The sequence below is a fragment of the Parus major genome, chromosome 7, assembly GCF_001522545.3.
Source record: "Parus major isolate Abel chromosome 7, Parus_major1.1, whole genome shotgun sequence".
NCBI classification, from domain to species: Eukaryota; Metazoa; Chordata; class Aves; order Passeriformes; family Paridae; genus Parus; species Parus major.
In genome coordinates this window covers 9,611,326-9,638,845 of record NC_031776.1, presented here as the reverse complement: position 1 = coordinate 9,638,845, position 27,520 = coordinate 9,611,326, and the positions used below count along the sequence as shown (strand labels likewise).

At 41.4% G+C, this 27,520-nt stretch overlaps 1 protein-coding gene across 11 annotated transcripts in view; it reads left to right on the top strand.

The window, feature by feature from the left end:
* The window catches only part of ANKRD44 (ankyrin repeat domain 44), a 139,619-nt gene that overhangs the window by 87,126 nt on the left and 24,973 nt on the right, over nucleotides 1-27,520 (top strand). For 6 of the 11 annotated variants that reach the window (XR_004498391.1, XM_015634341.1, XM_033516205.1 and 3 more), the window contains exons 5-16: nucleotides 627-827; nucleotides 1,746-1,833; nucleotides 3,604-3,746; nucleotides 5,078-5,290; nucleotides 6,240-6,318; nucleotides 9,450-9,564; nucleotides 12,552-12,634; nucleotides 13,957-14,020; nucleotides 16,380-16,448; nucleotides 17,133-17,273; nucleotides 19,323-19,403; nucleotides 20,393-20,504. Coding sequence is in view for 10 of the 11 variants with exons in the window: in XM_015634341.1 (XP_015489827.1) it covers nucleotides 627-827; nucleotides 1,746-1,833; nucleotides 3,604-3,746; nucleotides 5,078-5,290; nucleotides 6,240-6,318; nucleotides 9,450-9,564; nucleotides 12,552-12,634; nucleotides 13,957-14,020; nucleotides 16,380-16,448; nucleotides 17,133-17,273; nucleotides 19,323-19,403; nucleotides 20,393-20,504 (1,389 nt within the window). In the remaining variant the exon portion in view is untranslated. Of the gene's footprint in view, nucleotides 1-626; nucleotides 828-1,745; nucleotides 1,834-3,603; nucleotides 3,747-5,077; nucleotides 5,291-6,239; nucleotides 6,319-9,449; nucleotides 9,565-12,551; nucleotides 12,635-13,902; nucleotides 14,021-16,379; nucleotides 16,449-17,132; nucleotides 17,274-19,319; nucleotides 19,404-20,392; nucleotides 20,505-27,520 lie in introns of all 11 variants that reach the window. The other 5 variants (XM_033516206.1, XM_033516204.1, XM_033516207.1 and 2 more) reach the window with 3 other exon arrangements.

Below are 27,520 nucleotides of genomic sequence, written 5' to 3'. Positions count from 1 at the left end.
CACCAGCATTCTCATGTTTTCTCAAAGCTAAAATTTTGTTTTCACACGTTCTTCTTTATTTTTTCCTTTTTCCTGTTTATAAATGAAAGGTGCAGCACTTGACTGTTATTTTGACGTGCTTTTCATCTTGTAGATGATTCCTGTAGGAGTGTGTGTTGGGTTTGTGTGGCAAGGGTCTGGTAGTGGGGGCATCTTCTGTGAGAAACTGCCAGAAGCTTCTTCACGTCTGACAGAGCCAGCACCAGGCAGCTCCTGGAGTGTCCTGCTGCTGGCCAAGGCTGAGCCCATCAGTGATGGCAGTAAAGGCTCAAGGGAATTCATTTCTTCACTGAAAGCACAGCTGTGAGGCACTGCCAGTTAATCAGCCAAACAGGCTCTGTGCACAGGCAGCCTAGGACATCCTCAAATGCACCTGGCAAGTTCTGGCTGCGAGGCCGCTGCTCTCAGTGCCAGCAGAGCGATGTGTGCCGGGCCATTTGAAAGGCCAGTGCCATTCCAGGAGCCTGGCAGGGTTCGGAGGGATGTTGTTCTCCGTGTCCCCATGCTGTGCACGACACAGCCGGGTAGCAGCCGGAGCTGTCAGGAGCAGGGCTGTGCTGACGGCTGTGGCTGCGCTGCTGTTGCAGGAAGCCGTGCAGGTGCTCATCAAGCACTCGGCCGATGTCAATGCCCGGGACAAGAACTGGCAGACGCCGCTGCACGTGGCAGCCGCCAACAAGGCTGTGAAGTGTGCGGAGATCCTCATCCCCCTGCTGAGCAGCGTCAACGTGTCCGACCGCGGTGGGCGCACGGCTCTGCACCACGCCGCCCTCAATGGCCACGTCGAGGTGAGCTCTGCGAGCCTCGCTCTGCGCTGCTTGCCTGAGCTGTTGTCTCGTTTACTACTCTTCACCTGCTCTGGCTGGGTCTAGACTGAGCCCCAGGTCCCTGAGCACCAAGGTTCCTGTCACTCGGCTGCTTCCCATACTATGGCACGGGTTCCCTGCCTGCAGAAACACAGCAGTGGCTGGAAGGAACCTGTGTAGAGCCAAGGTAAGAGGGAGGTGTGCAGGCACTCCTGGAGAGCTGGATGTGCCACCGCTTCCAGCAGCTCCAGGGTCTCCTTACTTCTTTGGAGCTGGACTGCCTGTGAAAATAAGAGTGACAGAATGGAAAGAAGGGAAGACTGGTGGATTCATTTCACACTGAAGAAACGTGCAGCTGTGAAGCAGAGATCCAGTCACTCTGCTTTTCTAATTGGCCTTCTAGAAAATATGCTTCTGTTTTTCCCTACTTATAGAAAGGCAAACCTTTCAAGTATTATTATTTAACTGTATGAAAAGCTAATGTAAATAAAGCCCCTAGACCTTTTCCTCCTCAGTTTGGCTAGTCTTTAGATCTGGGTTAAAGGGCACCCGTTTTCCAATTCCACACTTGAAAATCTAGATATGGAGGAAAAACTCTTAGACTGGAATAGTAAGTGTCTGTCAATTAAAGCTGATGAGCTGTAACTAAAAGAAGAAAGAGAAGTGGTAGTTCCTATAAAATGGTGATGGTGTTTGGCCTTTAAAACACTGGACTGTAGGAAAGAGATAGTAATGCCTGTGTCCAGCTCTCATAATCTAAATCTTTTTGATAGAGAATATCAGAAACAATCATTCAAATGCAGCATCTTGTGATCCCAGCTTTATTGCAAGATTGATTTGTTATAAACCTTTGAGAGCGTGATCTGGAGGGTTGGTTTAACCTGCTGTTGTTACTTCTAGATGGTGAACTTGCTCTTAGCCAAGGGGGCAAACATCAATGCTTTTGACAAAAAGGACAGAAGAGCTCTTCACTGGGCAGCGTACATGGGTAAGGCTTGGGCTGCTGCTCCTTTTTAATTTCCTATTCACAAACAGATAGCATGTCTTAAAATGGAACAGACCTGGCCATGGAAAGAGAGTGTTGTAATTATCCTGAGGAGGGAAGGGTTCAGCTGATCTAAATAAACACTGTCCATTTATGGGTTTGCAGCTAGCGAGATCTTGGCTGTGATTTCCTTTCTAAGACAGTTAATTGTGGGCTTTTTGTGTTGCTTTTTCATTTTGGGCTTTTTATCCTGATTCTAAGTCAAGCCTGAACTATATTTGTGCTAGAAAAATACCCCAGGTTATATTTGTTTCAGTTTTTTGCTCAAAAGTACTTTCAATGAAATGCAGGTAACTGTGATCATAAATTTTGCTGTTTATTGAAGTTTATAAGTACGTAGGTTGTGACATTCTTAGGAAATGCAATAGGCACTTCCTCTTAGGAGCAAATTGTCACCTTTTATTACAGAGTGGACAAGAGCAACCAAATGTCTGTTCAAAAAATAATTTGTGTTACCAAATACTGCTTAATTCAAACAGTTTGCCTTGTCACTCCTTTCAAGTTAAAGGCAAATTTCCTACAGTGGGACATTATAACTTAAAAATACAAGATTGCCTGTAATAGTGGTCATGCTTGTTCAAGAGCTTTTGTTGGCCGGGCTGTATATTTCAGGTTACAAATTATGGCAAGTTGTGTGCCCTCAGCCAGGAGCTCCTTCATTTGACCTGTCAGAAATCTTGATTTTAATCCTGGCACATTTAGAAATGAGATAATAGGAGATTTCCAACTGTGAGAAAAGCATATTGTGTGGTTTTTTGATATACACAGACACAGATGGAAAGGCTCTTGCCAACAACTGTGATGTGGCTTTTGAGCTAACGAGCTTTGAACTTCACTCTCTAGATTTGAAAGGCTGTTACATTGTGCTGTGCAATTCCATGCCTCTTTTCCACTCAAATGTTTTCAGAAATTCATGATGTCCTTTTGAAAGTATTTAGATAACATCTAAGACCTAAATTAGCAATGGAGTCTGTAGTGCAATTAGACAGAAGTTAGATAACGAGATGAGAGCTGTAAACCTCACAGAGTTTCTGGAATATTTAATGTTTTTTGGGCACTAATTATCCATGGACTTTGTACATATGGCTTCCTAGTTCCTGCACATGACCAGAGCTGCCCCTGTCATGAAAGTGCTGTGCAACTCAGATGGAGCACAACTTTGTATGGTGTTAGACATAATAAATGTTTAATTCTAAGACAGACAGTTCTGTCTCAGCATGAAGCAGTAAGACTGTTCCTCTTAATTTTATCATTTATTAAGGTTCTTTTTTATCTCTAAGGAAACCCAAGAAGTGTTAGCAGCTGTGTTTGCAGGTGACATCAATAGGATGCTGTTTTGGGAGGCATGCATTGCCATGCTCCTCTGTTCACTGTATCACTGTCCTCTGTATGAGGGAGAATAAAACACTGTGTTAGCTTGAGAGAAATGAATGGAAAAGAGGTGTGGTTTTGTTATTTTGGCAAGTGGAAAATCAATTCAGTAAAGAGAAATCTGACACATTTGGAGAAGGTGAATGCATGGATTTCTTCACAAGGCCTGGAGCTAGGATTAGAAACATCCATGAAAATGCTTTTTCTTCCTTTGTAAAACTGCGGGAGCACGTTGAAACAGCAGTGAAAGGGCAGTGTGTTAGCAAGAAAGCAGTAATCTGTGAGAAGTGATGCTGTAGGATGGTCTACTCATTATTGATAACACTCTTTTATCGTTTGAAGGTCACCTGGAAGTTGTTGCCTTACTGATTAATCATGGTGCAGAAGTGACTTGTAAAGACAAGAAGGGTTACACCCCACTTCATGCAGCTGCCTCCAATGGGCAGATTAACATTGTGAAACAACTCCTTAACCTGGGGGTGGAGGTATGTGGTAATATGCACTTTATTTCTCTCTATTTAGAGATAGTCTTTTCTTCTTTCTTATGGATGCTGCTAAAGACAGTGACTTCGAAAGAAAAGCGGTCCCATTTTCCAGACCACCTTATTCTTGATGTGGTTTATTGGTCCAAGAGTCAGGACACATTCTGTATTAAAGAAAGTCTCTTATGGACAGTAAATTTGAGGCCACCTTGCTGAAGGAATCAGGACATATATCCCGTTCCTGCAGAAGAAGATGGGAGTAATGAAATTTTCCTTGGGTCAGCATTTCCTTTGATACCATGGGTGATTGTTCTCAACACATAGACTGTGTACCTTACTAAACAGCAGTTCAGGCTGTTTCAGTCTGCAGACCTATATATCCTCTGTAGCAGATGGATTGTTTTCACTCTGGAAAATAACTTTTTTTCAGGGCACAGACTTCTTGTTATTGTCAACTCCTCAAAGCAGTTGTGAGATGACCAGGAGCCTAATCAGACAATTAATCAGAGATGTCAAATAAAGCCATTGCTTTTACCATGGCATTTTCAGCTGACTTGACCTGATAGAAAATTGTCAGAAGTTCATGTTCATAGGCTGTTGGCTGTGAAGGGGAATAGCTGTTTCCTGTTATTAAGAGTGGTATGCTAATAAATCCCTTTAAGTTCCACATTCTCCACCACTGGGGATATGGTGATATAGGGACATGCCTGTATTTCATGGAAGGCTGTTCATGGCATTCCCGAGTCTTTTGTACAATCTGTCTAGTCCTGTTTTACAGAACAGCAGTTGAATACTAAGTTGGTCATCAAGAAGTAACATAATCTTAATTACATTTTTATAATACTGAGCTACTGATAGTGGTTACTTATTGAAGTGTAAATATCTGTGCACTTTCAGGTTGCTTTCACTCAGATACCTTCTTTCCCTATCCAAAATAAAGCTGTGGAAACAGCTCTTATGCCTGGTTCTGTTCACAAAAACACATTACCCACTGTTGTAATCTTTTTAAATATAAAGATGGTGAGCTTTTTATTCATCCTGCTTTTCCAGTTACATGGAAAAGCTTTCCAGCTTGTTAGGACTTTTGCCATCATTATCGTCATTACATTGGCTTTAGAAATTGTTAGTAGGATAAAAAACTTAATAATAGGAAAGGTAAAGCATTCCAAGTGAAGCTGTCTGGCAGTATAATTTGTCGATGAGATGTGCTGGTGAGAACTATGCCCTATGACAGTTCAGGCCTCCAGCTATTTCCATTTGCAGTGTGTGATGCATTACGTAAAATGCTAAGCTGATGTCTGTAATTTTAACTATGTCTCCTTGTCTCATTTTAGATTGATGAGATGAACATCTATGGAAATACTGCACTTCATATTGCCTGTTACAATGGTCAGGATTCTGTTGTTAACGAGCTGATTGACTATGGTGCTAATGTAAATCAGCCTAATAACAATGGATTCACCCCCTTGCATTTTGCTGCTGCCTCCACTCATGGAGCACTGTGTCTCGAACTACTAGTGAATAATGGGGCAGATGTTAATATTCAGGTAAAACTTAAATACCAGCTTTACAGTTTTACTTTATCCTATTTTGCATATCCCAGGAGGAAACTATAACAAGTATAGCATGGCTTTAAATCCTTGATGGAATTGGAGTGATGCTGAGAATGCTGATCATGAAACTGTTTGGGTGAGATTACATCCCAGCAGAGGAGCTCTCAGTGCCTTCATATATACAATCAGAACTCTAAACTCTAGGCCAGCCACTTTCATGAAGGCATGAAAAAGTACCAAAATACAGTCCCAAGAACTCTGTCAAAATGTTATTTCAGGGAGTGGTACTAAGTCAAAGAACTATTCCTTTCTGATATTTTTCTTTCCTGTATAATATGGATATAATTAAACCTGATTTCAGAAAGTTCCTTTTCCAGGGTAGCTTGTTACCTACTTCAGAGCCCCAGCTTACAAAGTCTAACTCTGCTTAGGATATCTGAATATTCTTGAATGCACAACTTACACATCTTGATGAAGCTGAAGGGAACTTGCTCTTATTCCACAGAGGGTACTGGTATAAGCATCAGAAGACTTGAGGTCTTCTGAGTTCATATAAGGTTTTGACTACTTTAGTTAAAATTCTGTGTGTTTCAGTTTCCCATTTGTGAAACTGGCATTTAACTTCCAGCATTTAACACCTCTGGCAAGTCCCTTAAGATCAGTGTAGTAGAGTAGTCAGTGCAGTATTTAAACTCAGAATTATTAAGAAATTAGGGACTGTGCTTGCCAATGAAGGTGAAACCCCATGCAAATAAACATGAAGTGATGTGAGTAGAGGTTGATACCACTTCCATGCTATTTTCTCATTGCTCATATTTCCTGGTCTCAGTTTCTTTTTCTAAACCCCAAAACATTGCTCTGTACTCATTGTACCTTTGCTTTTGCATTGTGCTTTTGCTCAGCCTTCACATGCTAAATGGCTGTTCTGTTTCATTCCTGTCAGAGTAAGGATGGAAAGAGCCCCCTGCACATGACAGCTGTCCATGGGAGGTTCACGCGGTCGCAGACCCTCATCCAGAACGGTGAGTTTCTGTGCCTCTGGAGTGGCTCTCCAAGAGATCAGGCACATCCACTGTTGCAGTTTTCAGTTCTGACCCAGAGGGCAGCTCCATGAACTTCTGACTTTGAGCTGAACTGACAGCTCTCGTTCCATGATGTCATCGCAACCTGAGATTTTGGTTTTTAACAAAAGTTCATAATCTTCCATCTGACAGTGGTCCAGATTCTTAACCTGAAAACAAGAGTTCAGAGGTGTATTTAGGTATTTTTTTCTGCTGAGAAGGATGCACAATTTTCTAGTTGTCCTCCTTTGGGAGCCCTGGTGTTCTTAGAGCTCAAACCATTTTTTCTACTCTGCACTCAGCAGCTGTGCTTTTCTTACCTCTCTTAGCTCATCTCTTACCACTGTCTTCATGAAGTGTTGAATAAATATGTACTCAGGAGGTAGGAGCAGTACTACTACCTTGTTTGTTCTGGCATAGCCAGGATTCCTGATTATCAGTCATTTTTCAGGCATCTTTCTTGTCCAAGAATACTATAGAATGTAGCAATTATTCTTGTTGGAAGTCTGGCAGAGGCCTGTTTCTGAATGATAGAGGTTGCTATTACTGAATTTTTACTTAAGCTTCGCAGTTTGGCTGACTACCTGAGACAGGATGGTCTGGACTTTGTTCATTGGTTGGGTTTTTTTTTGTTTTCCAAAATCCCAAACTTGGAACTGAAGTGTGGAATGTTGGAGATGGTTGAACAATTGTGCTTTAAATGTAATGACACATTTAAACAAGACTGTGTTTTAAAATGGAGGTCTCCAGTAGATCATGCTTCTTTCAGGTCATCATGCAAATTGTTGTTATCTTTCTCCTGGGATAAACAAAATATAAATTATAAAAGGGAGTTGGGACAAAATACAAGAAACTGTGCTTTATTGTAGTTTTCAGTTGTTTAGTCTAATATGTTCAGGCTTAGAGCCATTGTCTGTTCGCTGTTGGATTTGTGTGTGAAAGGACTGGCAGTTCTTCATCTGTCCCTCACGCCTCTCTACTCTTCCACTTACTTGGGTTTCACTTCTTTCTTTCTTTGTTTTCTGCCCCTCTAATTTTAGTATTGTACACAGATCTCATTGCAATTGACTTTGTGCCTCATTGCCACGGGGTCTTGGGGAAAAGAGAAATGTCAAGGATTTAAAGCAATGGAGTTTTGTTCTGCGGTACTTAATGAGCTGGCTAACGATGTCTCAGTTTCTGGTTGTTGTCTCTAGCAACCTGTAGAGGAAGAATGGATTACCTTAAAATTGGGAAAACTGCAAGTGCGGTGCCTTTCTTTAAAAATGAGGAAAAATAAATGCTGGGGAATGTCACATAGGTCAGTGGGCAATATCTTGCATAGCTTTATCAAGAGTAAAAGAAGCTGGAAAGCACAGTTCTCTTCTACAGCAGTTTAATAGGCTTTGTGAACACAGCACACACCTCTGTTTCTGAGTTTCTGTTTGTGGAGACCTCCACTGCTGAATGCTCTGCCCCAGGGAACTTGTTTAAGCATTTCACTGACCTTTGTTTACCATTAAAAAATTAGAAATTACAAAGGTTGGAAGGGATCTTAAATATCATCTGGTTGTAACCTATCTGCCACGGGGAGGGCATGCCTTGCACTGGATCAGGTTTCTCAGAGCCTCATCCAGACTGGCCTTGAACACTTCCAGGCATGGGGAATCCATAGCTTCTCAGGGTGTGGTGTCTAGTGCTTTACTAGAACTCTTCCTGTTGTAATTAAGCCCTGTTATCACCTGTGAATAGTGCATATGCAGTAAATATTACCATATCCTGATGTTAGCAAGACTTTTTACATGCTTTCGGGAAGTATTCTCACAGCAAACCAGCAGAGTATTAAAATACTGCAGTGCTGGTGCGTAACTGGTTGTAAAACTACACTCAGAGATTAGTAATAAATGAATTGTTGTTGAAATGGAAGGTGTAGTGGGGGAGTTTTCAATTTCCCTTCTGGGTCTCGAACTATCCAGTATTTTCAATAAAAGCTTGGATAGCGGAATAGAAAATGTGCTTTTAACATTTTGAGAAAAAAAATGTGGTTGGGAGAGACAGTTTGGCAGAAGGTGGAGTCAGAGTAAAAAATGATCCTGTAGAATTGGAGACAGAAGTTGGAATGCAAGCAAAGCAAAATCAAAATCACACAGAGAAGCAGGAGTATCAGCTGGACAAGTTCAGAATGGCAACAGCCAGGTAGGTGGCAATCCCTCAGGAAGGGGTCTGGGGCTTGTAGAGGATCAGAAGGCTGTTGACCACAAGTCAGCAGTGTTTTGGTGCTTAAAGAAATGTATCATGGATGTACATGGTGCTGTGCAGTGCCCAGGAGTGCACAGATAGGAGTGTGGCCAGCAGGCATGAATTAATCCTGTTTGCTCAGCTTGGCACTGGGTCAGCTGTAGTACTGGTTTTTGCTTGTGCTTCCACAAGGATGCAGGCCAGCTGGAGAGGACTGGGGGAAGGAGAGAATAGTTGGAGTGCAGTAAACCTGATTGGCAAGGAGAGACTGAAAAAGTTACAGTCCAAAAAGAAAACAGGGACTTGTCTGTAACCCATCTAAAGAAATAATCCATTTTTCCTGCTTATGTGATTAAAACACAAGATGCCAGGTTTAAATTGCAAAAGGAAAAGTTCTACACAAGCACTGTTTGGTTGTTCTCTGTTAAGACAAAAAGCACACAATGCGTTTGTTCGCATTATGTTCCTGATGGCCTCCAGAGTGAACTCTATTTAACATTGTTGTACAGATAGGTTGAGTGGCAATGCTCTTACAAATGAGGGTACAGTTTCAGCAGGTTATTTTGTAGTTTATTTCAGGGCACCCATTTGTACCTTTAGATAGGCAGCAAATCCAAATCATGTACTTGACCCTTTTACATCATCCCGTTCCCACCACTCTTCCCCACCGCTGCAGGTGGAGAGGGAGGTGCTGCTGCCAGAGCACGGCTGACAGCTGAGAGCTTGCTGTGTGCTGGTCCTTGCTCTGGGAAATTCAGTGTCTCTGTGGCTGAGAGAGCAGCTCATGGTGCTGTTGCTAGAGACAAGTAGCACTTGTGGTCCCTGGTTCATGCTGAATTTTTTGGTGTCAAATTGTATGAAAATCTCTTCTGCAGGAGGGGAAATCGACTGTGTTGATAAGGATGGTAACACCCCTCTGCACGTGGCTGCAAGATACGGACACGAGCTTTTGATCAACACCCTCATAACCAGCGGAGCCGATACTGCCAAGTAGGTGCCTCAAGTGGAGCTGCTTGTAAGGATCAAATGTTATTGTCCAATGCCTGGAAACACAGCTGCTCCTCACCTTCTGAAGTGGGAAGGTTAAAACTGACAAGCATAATTGAACTGTGCTTCATTGGGTGACATGAGACTAAAATATGAACTGGGAAGTGTGGAGGGGCAGCAAACTCTGCTAAATTCCTGTTGTGCCCACTTGCATGATTACAAGTTGTATTAGTACTTCTTCTTTTCCCTGAAGCATTGATGTGAGACAGTGGTGTTAATGTACACAAAATAGTAGTAGTTAACTATTATCAGTTGTTAATGGACATGTAGTAGTAGTGTACATACATATATATATGTGTGTATGTGCATATATACAGAGAGATTATTCCCATCTTGAATTTTGTTTAGTTATGATCAGGTTCCTAGGGTCTGTCAAAAGGAAATAGCAATCCTGGGCATAAACACAGGGGTATGAGATCAGGGTAACACAGTGCCATGAGGGTTATCCATACCAGGTATTTCAGAGCAGCATCTGATTTCATTAATGTAAGCTTTTGGCAGTTACCTCCACATATCTCCAAAATATAATTTGTCTTCTCATAGAACCTGCCATCATCTCTTGATTTACCTAGTTAGGAAGCTCTGCTTTCAAATGCAAATGACTGGTTTGAATTTGGGAGATAATTGCTGCTCTCAGTATTTTGTTTATTTGCTTGATGGTGTTTATGCAAGTGACAGATTTTTCCCATTCTCCTTTGCTGAGTGCAACTCACACCTTACAAACTCAGAAGGTGGAACAGAGCTTCAATTGGCACGGGTAATGCAATTCCACAGACTTCAGCTGATATCACTGGATTTTATTACTACAGTCAGAATGAAGATCTTGGTGTCTTAATAGAGGTGTAGGTTTTTCCTCTCTCTCCAGTACAGTCAGTCACTGTCTGTTGAGGTTTTAAGGGAAAATGAGATCCACTGGGATAGCCCACTCCACTCTTGGAATCAGGGTTATCCAGTTAGAAATTTCTATTTCACAGTTGGGTGACTGGAACATTGATCAAATAAAATACTTTTTCCAGCAGCAGAAATAAATGAAATAAGAAGTTGGCTCAGAGACACCAGGCAGATGGAAATGATGCTACTGCCTGTGCTAAATGTGCTTTCAATATGTGCTGCATTAACTCTGGGTGAGCTCCCCAAACAGGTTTAGGAAAGAAAAATCTGCAGCACTGTTCCCAGCATGAGCAGACAGCTCAGCCAGTCTTTGAGGCAATGCACTGGGAGGGAAAGTGTGCAAGTGATGAGAGGAACCAGTGTGAACAGCACTGTAGAAGTGGGACACTGGCTAGCAAATGTGCACATAGTGGATTTTGGTGGAAACCAGACAAAACATCTGCTGGATGGGAATCTTGACCAAAAAGATGAATAATATTTAATCAGATAATTGGGTGAAAGAGGAGACAGAGGGAAATGGGTGTGGGGAGAAGCACAGCAAAACAGAATGTCCAATGTTACCTTAAAGAAATGAATCCATGGCTAGAAAATGCAACTTGTTTGTACAGATGCAGGAGCTCGGTGGAGCTTTCAATGTTTTCTTCAAAGAACAGGCTGTCAGATCATCTCTTAATAGATTTACTCTAAGATATAGATGCTGCTAATAGCAAAATTAAAATCTGTCCAGCAGCATAGGTCAGTGTAGTGATGTTAAAGCAGCAAGGAGGACACTTTTAATGTGAAGAAGAGAAAGAATGAACAGGCCGATGGATTCTGGAAATAATAAATTTTTTGAAAACAAACCCAAATTAGTTAAATACATTTATGTATAAAATCTTGGAGAGAGCAAGATATATGTATAAACATCCACATTAATTACTGTCTTAAGCTTCCTAAGTAATTATGATCTATGGTGTAGAAAGACCTTTGTCTTTGGGTCTGTATCTGAAATCCTCTTCCATGAGGTGATCATACTCTCCCATCCACCAATTGTCTTGCAGAAATGAAGGACTGATATGAATCCATCTGCTATTGTTCTGGAGTTTGTAATTTAAAAAAAAAATCTGCTGGAGCAGTCAGTAGATGATAATCTTGTCAAGCTAGGTTTCAGAGGCTCTTTGTTTATGTACGCTTGGAGAACTGCCAGTAGGATAATATTTCTAGAATAACAAGATGCTTTACACAAAATAATGCTGAGTGAAAGACACCAAGATGTCCAGACCCAAAATTATTCTAAGACAGTAAGCAGTGGCATGGCTAGGGACTGAACTGGCATGATTTTCTGATATTAATTAATAAGTTGCTGAGTGCTCAGCTTGTATGAAAACTACATGTTTGCCTGATATGGATTTAGACTAAATTTAGATAGGCTCAATCTAATGGCTACCTTTATTTTCTTATCCATCATGTCTACTCTGAAAGTTTATTGTGTGATTGAAAAGAGAGTCATGTGTTAAAGGGAGGAAAAAGTGAAAGGGGAGGTGAGAAGAGTAGCTGGAGCAAACAGGAAAATTAGATTATTAGTTCTTAGGCCATGGAAGAAAGCTGTGACATGGCAGCCTAAAGGAAAGTGTGAAGAGTCATCTGCGAAAAAAAAAAGTATTTAGAAATAATATAGAGAAGATTTTGGCATTTACATCTCCCTCAGAATGGCAGTTGCCATATGTGTATTGCTGGTGCAGAAATTTGTGGCTCACTGGGTAATTGACTCCAAGCAGTATCTGCTCTCTTACTTCCTCACTTACCTTGGCTTTGCCTGGAATTTCTGCAAACCATCCTGCCACATTCTGTTCAAAGCATAATGCCAAGATTTTGCTGCATCAGAATATTTTTAACTCTCAAGAAGGCTGTTAAGGAAATAGAGATAAAAATAATGGCAGGCAGTAAGAAAGACTCTTCCTAGAAAAGCATGAGAAAATGTTGCCTTTCTGGAAGGAGCTTTTGATGAGCTGTGTGTGTATGTAACCTGCATTTTCTCATGAGGCTGTTGTCCCTTTCAGGTGTGGGATCCATAACATGTTCCCTTTACACTTAGCAGCGCTGAATGCCCACTCAGACTGCTGCAGGAAATTGTTGTCATCGGGTGAGTAAAACCCCCAGTGTCCCTGGAACTCAAACAGTGTTTGTCTCTGCTCCTTGCAGCCCCTTTCTACTCTTTGTTGTGAATTATTCTAATGAAGGGCTTCCTGTGCTGTGTGGTGCGGTGTACCCGAATATGCAAGGCCTTCCCAAAGCCATGCTGGTACTTCCCGTGTTGTTCATGCCCAAAGCTCTTTATTCCTGGCAGGTTCAGAGAATTTAGACTAATTCACCAGGGGAGGGAGGGAATTTAGGACCCCTTTCCAAACAGCAGGAATGTGAGATCCTGTTTTGTTTTGGGCATTTTCCCCTCTGCCCACCAAAGGAGTAATTCTGAAATTATCTCCTTGGGGTCTGCACTGGCACAGTTATTTACATCTCACTGATGATGATGATGTATTTTACATGCAGCTAAAGTGTGTTTCCAAATCTGTAGTTAAGGAGTTAGGCTTGCCAAACTGTCTGGGGGTATGAGAGAGAAAATGAATGGAAGCGTAGTGTCAAGAGAACAGGCTTGGGATCCTCACCAGAGCCCAAAGCGGAAGAAGCCAGAGCTTGCTTATGAACCATTCTGAGAGAGTCAATAATCAGTGGCCAAATCCCAAATTCTGCTTTTTCCAGGCAAGAGAGCTATGAGTTAAAAAATCCTGATCCAGATCATATGAGTTTTCTAGAAAACTCCTTCATTACTTAACGTGTAAAATGTCCTACAACTACTTTTCCCCTTGAGTCCTGTGGTCTATAAAAGAAATGTGAAAAATGGAATTACATACTCTATTATACAAAGACTTGGTGTGCTCTGGCTTTGGCACTAGATAGGAAAACACTCTGGGTGACCAGAGTTAGCAATGTCAGGCTGTTACCTCTGGCCTTGTGCATATTGACGAGCATCTTGATCCCCACCCGCTGCTGGAAGCCCCTTCCCAACGCGACAACCACACCCAATGAAAACAGCCCCAATTCATGTATAGGCTGACTGCAGCTCATCCTCATGTCTCCATGTTTTCTGTCTTCCTGTCCTGCTGTCGCAGTCCTCTTGGTGAGTCTCTCCTCCTCAACGCCTGTCACATGGCTGCAGACAGGGATGTGGAGGAGCTGGATGTGGAAATAGACGCTCGTCAACTTCGCGGCTCTTTTTATAGAGCTGCCAAAGCGGAGCAGCTGCTCGCCGTTCCCGTGACAACCTCTCTCTGACTGTAGCTGCTTGTGTTCTGTTTTTCCCCCGACTAACTGATTTTTCTGTCTCTGCGATGTTTCTTGTGGTTTAACTAGGACAAAAGTGTAGCATAGTGTCCTTGTTTAGTAATGAGCACGTGCTGTCTGCAGGCTTTGACATAGACACCCCCGACAGCTTCGGAAGAACGTGCCTGCACGCGGCCGCTGCCGGAGGGTGAGTACCTGCTCTGGGGCTGCTCCAAGGCATCTTGTGGCACCTTTGGGGCCAGCCAGCTTGGCTGTGCCATCCACAGAGGAATTTACTGCTGTGCAAGGCAGTTCGATGCCATAATGAGAGGCACTTCAGGCTCTCTTTTGCTGCTGCCCTTGTGTAGGGTGAGCTGGGTTGATTTTGAAGTATGGCAAAGGGATAAACTCTTCCTTTCCATGCCCCTGAGAAGGCTGTTGCAGCTTTCAGAGGGGTGCTGCTCTTGCCCAGGCCTCCCTGAGGGCCACAACAGTCACCAAGGGCCAGCAGCGTCCAGGAAAACACCAGCCCCTAGGGAATATCCAATGAGGAGCAGGAGCTGGAGCTCCTGGGGTGCTGCTGGCAGGGGAGTTATTCCTGGCCTCCATCTCTGGACCGTGTCCTTGTCCAAAAATGCAGCTGTGCAGCAGTGCCTGTCACATTGCAGCCTTGGAGTCCAAATGTAGCTCATCTCTCACGTTTTTCAGGTGCAAGTGTAAGTTTCTAAAAGAAAAACCAACGAACCAAAGCCACAACAAAAACCAAACCTTCATCCTCCAAGTTAGAAAGTGAAAAGGCTGCCCCTCTCTCAGGGTGATGCATTCCTGAAAAGTCGTGGGAGGGCAGAAAAAGAAATCTAAGGGAAAATTGAAATGCTTCAATTTAAGGTGTAAATGTAGCATCCAGTTATTTTAAATAGTTAATATAATTGTCAGTGAAGTGCTGTGAAGTTAATCTAGCAAAAGGACACAACATTTGGCAAGCATTGAGTTTTGACTCTTCTGTTTGAGTACTTTATGGCTCAGAAAACAGCTGAAACAGAGCCTTGGCTGCAGCCCTTGGATTCTCTGTGGTTATAGCAAGCAGAAATGCTCATCCACAGCAAATATTTGGCAGTCATTCTGGAAGTTGCTTTTTCTTCTCAGTGGACCAAAATCTGTATCACAAAGTTTTTGTTCTTGGGGGGGAAAATCCCAAACCCTAATAAAATTGATCCAAAATATTGTTTTTATTATTGGTATTATTCATCTTGATATTTTTCTCACATTAATATAAGAGGTATGACAGGTGCTTGGATGGAGATCATTATAATATAGTTCAGATGTCACCTCTTTGATAAGGCTGCACCCCAGAAGGATAATAAGAACATATTGGAAATCCTAAAGTAAAGGAGAGGCTTCAATAAGAAGCAAAAGTGACTCATGAAAATAAACCATATTTTTCCAGTTGTTTACTGTGATTGTCATCACTAACAAGTGTTTTTATTTTTAGTGCATTGTGGTGAGTGTTCTGTAGTTATTTTATGCAACAGAAATTTAGAGTTGGGATTGATACACACCAAAATATTGCATTATTGCATCCAGTCCCCCTTTTTTTTTTCTGTAGCTGGAGATCTACAAAAGCCATCAGCTCAATTCCTGACACAGGCCTGTTACTGCCATGACATTAATGGGAGTTGCATGGGTGCTGGGAAAAGAATTTCAAAGGTCTGCTCATTTGATTGTGAGCACAGGTGATTTGTTGCCCCTGTGAATGACAAGTGCTCTTGGAAAGTGCTGCGTTTCTTGCTGTCATTTTCTGACTTGGAGTCCTACATTTATTTGCTTGAATGACAAAAATTTGTCAGAATGCAGCTGGTTTGTTTTCTATTAAATTAAAAATTACCTGGCTTTAAACAAGATGAAGAAACGTCAGGATGTGGCAAATTCTCCTCCAGTTCCATTAATGCAGTGTTGATGTGACAATCACTATAACAGCCACACCCCTTTTTTAACAAAGCACTTGGAGATGGGCTTAAATCTATCAGTAGTCAACAAATTGCATCAGAATAAACCTAAAGGTGACTCTTGTGATTATATTTCATTAAATAAACAGGATTTGAGCAAAGTGCTTACTGTTGAATGCTTTGCTGAATGGGGGTGGATTTCGTTAAATGTCACCTCTTCATTATTAGACTGACATTTTATAAGCTAGCAACAACTTTCTTTTTAAGTTCCTTTATAAAATACCAGGTCAGAATGGGAAGCACTACAGTACAGCTGCCACTGAAAATCTGCAAAAACACTGATCATATTTACCGTGCTCTCTTTAGAAAAGTAATATTTTTTTTCCTTCCGCAGAAGAGAAGTCTGAGGTTTTCTAGTGAAAAAAAAACAAAAAACAACCAGTTTATTTTTAGAGCTTCATTTTCTGTTTGATTGAACTTCACGTTACAGTTAGCTGTACCTTGTTTTTGCACAGGAAATAATACCAAAGTAACTAGACTAACTTTTTCCTTTAGGGGGACAGGGGGCAATGCGGGCGTAAGCTTCTGTTTTATTCATGTTTTGTTTTCTTTACTTTCCAGTAATGTAGAATGCATAAAACTCTTGCAAAGCAGTGGAGCAGATTTTAATAAGAAGGACAAATGTGGAAGGTAGGTAAATTACAAAGCTCTTTTAAAAAAGAATCACTCAGGCAAAGAAGAAAGGCCACCTCAGACTGGAAATCACATGTTCTATGAAAAATGGCAGCAAAATCAGGTAGTTTGGCCCTCTCTGCAGAACCCTTGCTGCTGCAGTTACATGCCAGCCAGCCAGGTGCAGGCTTCATTAAATATGTTAAAGCCATCCCACCCTCTTGAGTTTCCTGTTTTAAAAATATCACAGCTTTTCTTTTTTTCCTTACGGCTGAAATTCTTGTGTTGCTGTGCCCAAGACCTCACCTGGGTTGTGATGGCAGGACAGCTGCTATTGGATGTGCTTCCTAGAGGGTTTTCTCCCCGCAGGAAGCGTTGCTATGGGTGTTGCTATGCCAGCTAAACAAGATGCTGTGCTGGACACTGTGCTTTGCCCTGCCTCCCAGCTGGGAGAAGTAGCGTGTCTGCAGAGCCACAGCAGAGGCTCTCACAGGCATTTGGCGGTTTGCAAGACACAGATTGGTGCTCTGTAACCTATTAAGCTTTGTAGCAGCACCAGAACTTCCTATTGACACAATATTTTGTTGACTTTCCATAAATTAAAGCGCTGGAAATCTGTAGGAATGCAACAATTAAGATTTATCTTTATCTTCCTCAGTACATGTTGGAATACGAGGTAACAAATTGCCACTTATGTTCCAGGACACCTTTGCACTATGCAGCTGCAAATTGTCATTTCCACTGCATTGAGACTCTGGTGACAACAGGAGCCAATATTAATGAAACAGATGACTGGGGACGCACCCCTTTGCACTATGCTGCTGCTTCTGACATGGACCGAAAGTAAGAGAGCTCTGAGGAATTCCTGCCTTGAGTGTTTTGCTAAATCCGTATCTAGTCTCTTCATGATGCTGTGTCATTTGAGCCAAAAAAATGATCCCACTAGCAGAGGAATTTCTCTCAGATGTATGTGTAGCTCCACAGTGAGTTGCTCTGACTGGAAGCCAAACCCCCAGATGATGTGGCATTGCAGCTCCATGGTTTACCTCTGAAGGAACGCTCAGTTTTGCAGCCCTACAGAACTATTTTCACAGTGTTATGTCTTCTGTTTTCCTCTGTGTGGTTTCCTCACAAGATTAAGCTCAGAGAACTTTCTGCATTTGCTTTGCAAGTCCATCAGAAGGAATAGAGCAAGAGACAGGAGAAGGGGAGTTTTTCTGAGGTGGACTGCAGTGACAGACATTTGGACATTTTGACAGATTTGTGGGAAATGTGGAATAGATCTAACCATCAGTCTCACTCTGCTGTCAGAGCAGATAAAAACCCTGTTCATACAGGGTGCCTTTTTAGAGAGAGGTCTGAGGAATAGCCTTTGTCAGTGTTCTTGTGAGAAAGGGGCAAAACTTAGAAATGCTGTGGTTACTGACTGTGGTTAATTCCCAGATAGTTGAACATTCTGGCAATCTCTTCCTTATACTGTATAAACCAGACTCAATTATCCTGTTAGTTGTCTCTTAAAACTGTTAGCAACCTCCATGTGTTTTATGTCATCCTATGCCTTTCTGTCTCAGAGTGTCTCTAGAAATTAAGGATCTAGTTTTTTGGTTTCTTGTGTAGTGAGGTCTGGTGAAAGTACAGCCACATCTCTCCCAGCAGAACACTGCCTCACAGCCATGGCAGGGGAAGTTTGGTTTAACTTTATGGCAGAGTTCCGAATGCCACATCAAAGCCTCGAGAACTTAATCATTTGCTGTGATAATACTGATATAAAAAATGTCTTCCCCATCACCCTCAAACCTGAACAGGGCTGGGAAGAAGTAAGCAGGGTCATCAGAGATATGTGCTTGGCATGAAAATCAGTGTAGGCTTGTAGGAAGGCTTTCACCACTGGCTGTTTCTAATTCTGTCTTACCAGGGTGAGGTGTTACTTGGGGGGGGGGTTGAGAATGATGATTCAGTGTGTGTTTTTCAGTTTTTGGTTCTTGGTAGGTGAAGTTCCTGCATTTAAACAAGCTCTTGGTTAACTCCAGGATATGTCTACTTTTATCCCTCATTTGAAAAAAAACCACCTCATTTTAGTCACATCCTGAACTTTGGAAGAAGTGTATGGCTTTTATTTGTCCTCACAATCCAAACCTAAATTGATTCTGATGTGGTGATGGTGTCTTCTCATTAAATTTTTCAGTTTGAGATGTTCTGGAAGTAGCCCTATTACATAGATGAAATGCTATTTGCAGACCAGGATTTTATAGGTCAGCAGTTTTGGTTTTTTTTCCCTGCTGAATGTCAAAAACCTTCCAAGGTCAGGCAATCTCATTCCAAAGAATATTCATCATTAACTGTAGATGTGGGTAGTTAATGAGCAGGGAGAAGAACCTGACCTAGAGATCACACGGTGTTGCCAAGATAGTTGACAGAAAGTGAGGCAAGTCAGCTAATGCAGATTTGAGATAAAGTGATTGAAGTTGCGCTAAATCCTAAATGCTAGAGAAGAACTAGCAGCTTACTGCAGGAGGAAGCAAGGTGAAGTAGTCCTGAGTTACTCTCTGAAAAGGAAAAAAGTGCACAACCTTGCTGTGGTTGAAACAGAAGAATCCAAGAAAGCAATGGTCAAACTGTATTTGATAGAAACCAGAATTTAAAATATTTTTTTTCTTCTGGTATTGACCTGTGGGACAATAAACTACCAGACTATGGCTGTCTCTGTAGTTTTCAACACTTACTGCCTGCAGACCCCTGCAGTGCACAAGTTACCTTGTACACTCCTCATTGCTGGCTGGAAGAAGTCAGCTCCTTGAAAAGGAGATTGGGGGTGGGTAGCAGACTGCATCAAAGTCATCAGTGTGGTATTTTGAGAATAAGTTGCATTTTTCTGTCCTCTGTGCTAAGAAGAAAGAATATTTTAGGTAACTCCCATGAAAATGCTGAAGAACTTGAAAGAGCCACTGAGATGAAGGAAAAAGAAGCTGCATTGTAAGTTTGGTGTCACAAAAGCAGTTAGACTTCATTCCTGGAGAATGCCACAGCTTTGGCTTGCAGCCTCACACTCTGCTCTTGCTTGTTCTTTGCTCTCCTAAAAACAATGCTTGGCTCCAGTGAAGGCTAACCTAAAGAAAAAAGCTCCACGCTCTTCTCTGTGCACGTATTCCCTGATATTTCTGTTTCTGTTCTTGTTGCCATTTCTTAATGGAAAATGTATAGCTTTAGTAACTGTGTAATTCTTTAATATCATGTGCTTTAGTATCACGCAGTGTCTTTAGTGTCATGCACAGCATAGTCTGTACGTTGTAAAAAGAAGTAGCCAATGGCTTTCTCAATGCATTCACTTGGATTAACATTTTCATCTATCTGCTTAATGATTTTTTTTTAAAATCCCCTTTGTCATATAATGGCTTTGCATTCACTCCAGATTACAGGCTTGGCAAGAAAGTACTAATAAGAAAATGATGGTGTCTTGATGGTATAAGAGAAAGTGGCAAGAGCTAGAAAGAGCAAAAAAAATCTTTTGAAAAGCATGATTTAAAAAAAAAAAAAAAAGCTAACAAAGAAGAGAATATATTCATGTAACTCAGTTAAATCTTTTTTCTCCAGCCTGCCCTAGTGCATGTTTGGAGGCTGAGGGTTTGAGATCTGGGTTTTTATGTGAGAAGTAGCAGTTCTAGGCTGTTGATATCATGTGTACAGAATCTTTCAGGCTTTGTAACAGAAAATCAATTTTTTAATCTAGAGTAGCCACAAGAGTTAGGTTGAAGATCTTCTTCATGAAGTTGATTTTCAAAGACGGTTGGGGATTTTCCGTTCAAAAACATGGTGAATGTGAGGAGCTATTGGTGAAAAGTGATTTAAGGTGCTGCTCAAAATACAGGATTCACTGCCAGTTTTCAGTGCCGCTTCCAGTAGCAGCGAGGGATGAGCCTGTTCTATATTGTAAGCCCACATTTACCCCAGTGAATTGTCCCCAGGTGTCTCGAGTTCCTTCTCCAGAACGATGCCAACCCATCCATCCAGGACAAGGAGGGGTACAACACTGTGCATTACGCTGCTGCCTACGGGCACCGGCAGTGCTTGGAGCTGGTGAGTGCTCGATTCGGGAAGTCTCTGTCTGCTGACACTGAATGTGCATGTACCAGATTAATGAACTCCCCTCATGGCTGCTATTGGAGTTCTTTGGATAATAAGAAATCTGTGAAAACCTGCAACATGGGGCAGTAAACTCAAATATTTGCACCCAGACGTATCTTAAAAATATCTTTATCTTGATAATCAAGTCCTTATTCAACAGCCTGGGGCTTAAGCGTTGTCTTTGAATGGAATTTATGTATACACAAATTATTTTAATTTGATTAATTTTAAGCCTGATCAAAGTATTGCCAGTGTATGCCTAAGTGCCAGGAGAAGGGACAGTTCCTGTTAAATGACAGTGAATGTGCCTGATCCACCTGGCACTTTATCTGACTTGCATACTGAGGGAGTAAATAACTATTGCTTCACACCTGCAGTTTCTTTTTGTCCCTGGTGAAACAATAGCAACATTGATCAATCACCATAACCATGACCAACCTTATATGCAAAGCTGCTGCGAATTTTTGGGGTTTTTTTGGTTATTTTTTTTAAATATTCTGGGGCTGGCTGATTAGTAATAGCAGCTTCTAAGAAGCCAAGAATTTTTAGCCAGTTACTGGATTTGGGAGATGTATAGAATGGGCTTGTAGACATATGTGACGTGTTAAAGTGTCATAAAGGTGAGTGTTAACTGCTTGATATACAGGGTGATCCAAAATTTAAGATATATATATGTATGTATATATACATAACCATATATACGTGTATATATATATATGTATGTATGTATATATACATATATGTAGTATTACTATAGTATTGTAATACTGTAGTATTACTATATACATTATAGATACTATACATTCTATAATATATATGTTATATGTTGCATATAAATTGCCTTTAATTGCTTCCAGGAAATAAGCTCCAGTTGGACAATTGTATAGATATCCATGCTTTAGTGAGAACACTGTGTGCTGTTTAGTGTTATATGTTGTTTGGTTCTTTCTTTCTGTGTTGAAGAGTCAAGTATTTAGTTACTGAGAAGGAGCTCTGCACTTGCTGCTTTCACACCACATGGGCCACAACAGGAAAATGCTGCAGCTGGTCTGCAGCTGGTTCCAGCAGCTTGGAAACCTGGGGCAGTAACTCTGCCAGGGCAGGCCTGGGGCAGAATTTCAGGTGGGGTGTTAAGTCTTTTTAGCTCCCACCTGCAAGCATGTATATTTTGGACACTTAAAATAGCACTGCTCCATTGTTGCTTCTGGCAGTGAGTTTGGCCTTGCCTTCTCCTAGCACTGATCTCGGGTGACTCTGCCTGTGGGGATGGATGGGGAGCATCTTCACTGGGAATTCTCCTTCTGCAGTCCCTGTGTGCTGTGAGGCATGGATTGGACACAGAGCAAGGTCCCCTCTCTTTTCCTGTACTTGTTGCTGGGCACATTTTCTGCACATATCACTTGCAGGCAATGACCTGCTGTCAAATCCTGGCGTTGCTCAGGCTGGGCAGACAAAAGGAAGAGCTGGGAATGCAGTGCATGTCAGAGGTGTTGGGTTTTCTTTTAATCTGGAGGGGTGAAATGCAAACTGTGGGCCTGAGCTGTGCAGCAAGTGTTCTACACCTGGAAAGAAAAGCTCCATGTTTTTCCCTGTCAGTCTTCCTGTATTTGTGACTATATCTGCAAGCCAAGCATCATTTACAGAGTTAGAGTCACACTGTAGCTGTTCTGTGTTCTGTTCTGCCTTTATGGATCTTAGCCCTCAGCATGCACAGGACCACTGGTGTGCACTAGGGTGCCAGCCTGAAAGTTTTGAGAGGAGCAGAATTTTTCCATTGGTGTTTGGAGGGTAGCAGGCATGGCATTTTCTCTCTGGAATACAAAGGCTAAAGGTGTAGAAAGCATCTGTGCTTGTCCAACAGTAGGACCAGGATCTGTCATCCTTGCACCCACTGTCAGAAGAAGCTGACTCAGTTTTTTTGTCATGACTTACCAAATTCGGAGTTTAGCAACTTTACATTTGATAGCTCTAACTAGCTGATACAGGCACCACCATTACACTGATTTCTTTGCAATGCTGCGATTCAGGATGGCAAAAGGACTGAAAGCAAAGTCAGGTGGGATTATGTAAACAAACCATTATTTTTCAGTGCCATATGAGCTGTTCTTTTACTGTTTTATACCCTGGGTAAATATTTTTTGTTTATTATTGGTAGCTGATACATGAAAATATCTAGGAATTATCTTGCCTGGAACAAGACAGCTCTTTATGGGTCTAAAATTTGTTAGAGGAAAGAGTTCACATGAAATATGGACCTTTAATTCTGGTCAAAACTAAGTCAAGGTGGGTGCAACAATAATCTTGTTTTTCTATGAATAATAATTACTAGTATTTCTCTACATGCACAACACTAAACTTCAGCAAAATGATTGGGAATTATTTTGGTATTCCAGAATATGTCAAGTTTATAAAAGATTTTGTAAGATTATTTTTTTATTTGCCTTCCCCCCCGGTTGTTTTTTTTTTAGCAGCTATCTAAAAGAGCTTATTTCTAAATAAACGTTCACTTTTAAAAGTAAGTCCTAGGAAAAAGATGTAGTATCTAGTGGGGTTTCTTTCACTGGGCAATTTGGCTTGTGCTTTAAGCACCAGTTTCTCAGCATTATAAAATATTTACACGTTTGAATGCAGTTTAGGGTAAGGCTGGTTTATCTATGGAAACATATTTTCATTCTTTGACTTTTGTGTTTACTGTAAGCCCAATAGCTTGGCTGGAACTTAGCTACATTTCTTTGTGGGGAGTTTTTAGGAGAAATAAGGATTAAGAACAAAAAGGTCATATATTTGACCCAAACAAAATTTATGTTTTGTGTGTTTAACCACAGAGCTCAAAAAGCAAAGCTTTTTTCCTGGAGGACCTTTAGGCTGTCTGCAATATTAGTGGGGTAGCTGCCCTGCAGTGAATGATGTGATGTTGCTAAATATAGAAGAGTGGAAGCCAATTCCTGAGTTGTTTCTCCATCTGTAGGGATGAAGGCTGAATGGTGGGTATGTGTGCTTGCAAGCCACTGAAACTCCCACCTGAGATAACCTCAGGTTTGTTTAGGCTGGGGCTGGCTTTGCTGTTGGTAGTCAGTGATACCAGTCATGACTGCTACCTGGTATTCTAGAGCTGATCACATCACCAATCTCCTCTGAAAAAAAGAAAAATATTGTGGATTTTTCACATTGAAATGATCTCTTATCACAAGATCTTTATTGGTGTGAAAAGAGGGGAATTTAAATTGTAATTTCACATTAAAGTTCTATCTGGAGACACAGTCAAGCACTTTGTGCTGATAAAAATAGGTTTCTGTGCAATGCTAGGCCAAACAGAATTAAATGCCTGTCTTCTCTAGTGAAATTTATTCTCTGAATTTTAAGAATTGATGGATACTTTTTCTTTTAATCTGCTCTTCTCTTTAGTCCATCAGCAAATGTAATTCCCTCTTTGACTGATAGAAATCGAATTGTCACAGGGGATAAATCATTTGAGGATGGGAGGAGAGAATGGTTTAACCAAAAGCTGTGCCCAGAAGAAAAGGCAAATCCCTGTGTGTGTGCTGGGGAGCAGGGGCAGAGGAAGGTGTCTGGTCAGCACAAGGCCACTCTGGGAATGGAGAGGCTGGGGAATACCTTTGATCAGAGCAGCTGTGCACTGCAAGGCAGATAAGCCATGCCTACAAACACTTGATTCCTTAACCTGTGGAGAAATTGAAATCACAGACTCTATAACTCTTGGATGTGGCTGCTGCTAATTACCTGTTTCCTATCAACACAAATGTGTTCATTCATCCATCTGAGAGCAGGACACTGGTAATTACTGATGAGTGAATCCCAGCAGTGGATGAGATAGGTGTTAAAGATGTTTTTTCCACATGGGGATCTGGCTTGGATGTTTGTCCAGTGGCAGCCCCTAGGCCTGCTTCTGACTCAGATCTCTTTATCTGGGGGATACAACCTGAGTTTTCTCCTTCATAATTGATTGTCTCCACAACCAACACTCTCTTTCTTACAGGGAGCATTTTGTCTGAGGCTGAGGCAGCAGTGTCTTGTGTGATCAATTACTTTGTACCTGTGTCTTTGAGAGCTTTTCCCACATGGAGCAGAGAAGCACAAAGTCATTAACTTAAGTGGTTCTAAAGAGAAGAAGAACCTGGGAGCTTAATGCTCAAAAATAACTTTAAGACATCTAATTTGTCTGTCAGTTGCAGAATCCCCCAAATCATGGTCGACTGATTTAATTGTTTGAGTTTTGATGTCAGCATTTGTGCAATGTGTACCCACTGTTTCTGTTTAAATAATCAGTAGGAGCCCAGATATGCTAGGTACACTGATATAAGTTAGTTTATAGAAGTGCAGTTTGGCTTAGATTTTATGCTTTGGAAACTAGATAATTTGGATTCTAAAAACGTTTTTTAAAAAGCTAATACTGCTGAGGAAATCAATGAGGGCAGGAATTTACTGTTTGCCCTGGCACTCTGCTGGCACTTTGCCTTGTAGGATAAAGTATTGCTTAGCATCTCTGGGGTTTATTTTCTGTCTCTCTTGTCTTTTTTAGTCTGTATATTAATTTTCTTGGGGTGGAGAAGCAAGACACTTATATCTGCTTTCTTCTGACAGAGAACAACAAGGCCACTGCAGAACTTCAGGAGTAATTTTTCCTTCAGTTAGGAAAGGGATCACGGACTTCTGCTGTTGTCTTAAATACCTTTCTGTGCATCTGTGTGTGTGGTGTTTAAATGTTATGTGTGAAGAATATCTGGCTCCCTCAAATCTACTGAATCCAAAGAAAAAGACATTTTATCATGGTATATTGCTTTAGAGTATTAGGCTCTCAGAAAGAGCTGTCATCACTGGGATTTTAGGGGTGCAGTCAGGTTTATTTATCCAAGGCAAGATGCTTGCCTGCATGAGCAGACTTTCAAACAGAAACTGTCATTGGTTTATTGGTATTTGTAGGTTTACAAAGCAATCTCACTTCATTAAGCAAAGCATCCCAGAGTGTGTGTGTGTGTGTGTCTGTGTGTGTGTGTGTTATGTATCTGTTGATCTGTGTTTTGTCAATTGATGAGGTTGATGTTAAACATTCTCATTATTCTCCTCTCTTCCTTCCTTCCTGATGAAGTAAGGTAACTGATATTTCTCCACAGTGGCTGTGGTGCCATTGGTCCAGGAGTATTTCCTCTGGGTGTGCACAGTGTAGGAATGGGGCACGCGGGGTCAGGTCTGTGATTCTGTTCAGGCACTGAGTGCAATGCAGTTACTGTTCAGGAAAAATAAACCAAGAAACATTTTCAGATTACAATTACACTTGAGTGTTTCTGTCTTTAATTATTCTAATTCTAATTGACATTTTTAATTAGATTGGAAGCAAAACTCCATTGGATATAGTGAGTAAATGAAAAGTGATTGCATGTTGTGTATTTTTATTTAAACTTTTTAGTATTTTGCAAATCCTTGTAATCACTCTGGTGAAGCCTGAGGAGGAAGAATCACAGCTCATAACCAGCATGCCATGTACTTGAAGCAACTGCATGTGTGCTGCTTCTGCTTCCATTGGAATTCCTTCTCCCTGCTGCTTGCAGGCTCCAGCTTTGCTCAAGGCTGTTGCTTCTCCTCAGTCAGTCTTAGGAGCTGTGAGTCCAGTGCACGTACCTGGCTGGCATGACACTTCCCTGGATGTTAAAGTAACTTTGCATTTGGTAATGTGAAATGGAACCACACTTGTCTGTTCTCTGGAAGTTTGTGGCCAATTTTAAAGTGTTTTGGAGAAGAAATGTAAATTATGTGGCTTCAGGTGGGCTTGAATTTAAAAAGTATTTGCGTGTGTTTCAGAGTAGAGGCTCAAATGAGAGGAGAGTAGCAAAATTAACACTGAAATGAACATTTTAAAAATTGATTGTCACTGTATTTCACCAGTCCTCAAGTTTTCTATCTAAAGAGAAAACTTCTAAGGATAATAATTTCTCTAAATATAAGCTTTCCTGTACCTTTTCCATACCCGTATGATTTGCAAAAGTTTCTTTGGTTAAGAGAGGTTAAAAGCAAAGTTTAAAGCAAAAGTGTGATGTTTTACAGAACCTCTGAGGTAGAATTTTTGGCCAGAAAGAAACATGATATGTGTGATTTGAGTGTGAAAGTCCCAGGTTCAAATCTCTGCTCTGACTGACAAAGGAATTGGACTTCTACATCCCTAGGAGTAACCAACATATTATTCAGGCTGGTACTGGGGGTGATCCCTCACTCTCATTTGGAGCTGTTCTGCATTGTTTAAATACCCACTGGGTGACAATCACCTGTGTCTATGACCCACTGAGTATGGCACTCCTATGGCTTAACATGAAATGATTTTGTACGGAGAGGAAGAGCTCCAACAGATCAGTGCCCCAGCTGAGAACAGCCTGGGGCATGGAGGCCTGCTTGAGTTTCAGATTTAGATACGTTTAAAGATCTGAACATTGTTCTCTTATATGCCAGGTAAGTGTCCTGTTTGCATGGTGGTGACTGTTCTGGTGGGTATTGGATACTTAAACTTTGTACTGGAGGAGCTGCACAGAGGCACTAACGTATCTCTTCCAGCCTCTTGTGAAAATACTTCTTGCTTAAGTTAATTTAACTTCACCCCTATCTGTGCATGTGAGTGAAACTGATGGCAATATTGATAAATCAGATTTTTAAAGCCTGATCTTAGGAAAACTTCAGCACTAGGTTAAGAGGGGTATTGGTTTTAACCTGGTCAAATTAAAATAATTTGATCATAAATATGGAGAGAGCTTACAGGATTGCTTGTTCCCCTGAGGATATGTTTGTGCCACTTCACCTTTGAATTTTTCATCAATCAGGAATAATTCTGAGATTTTAAAATGTGCTGCCCTGATTGAGATAAAGTAGTTCAGAGGTTCATTTTACTGCTGTTTTCTATATCATCAGAAACAACTGGTGAGGGTTTTCAATCTTGTGTTGGCTACTTGCTGGAAAAGCCTTTA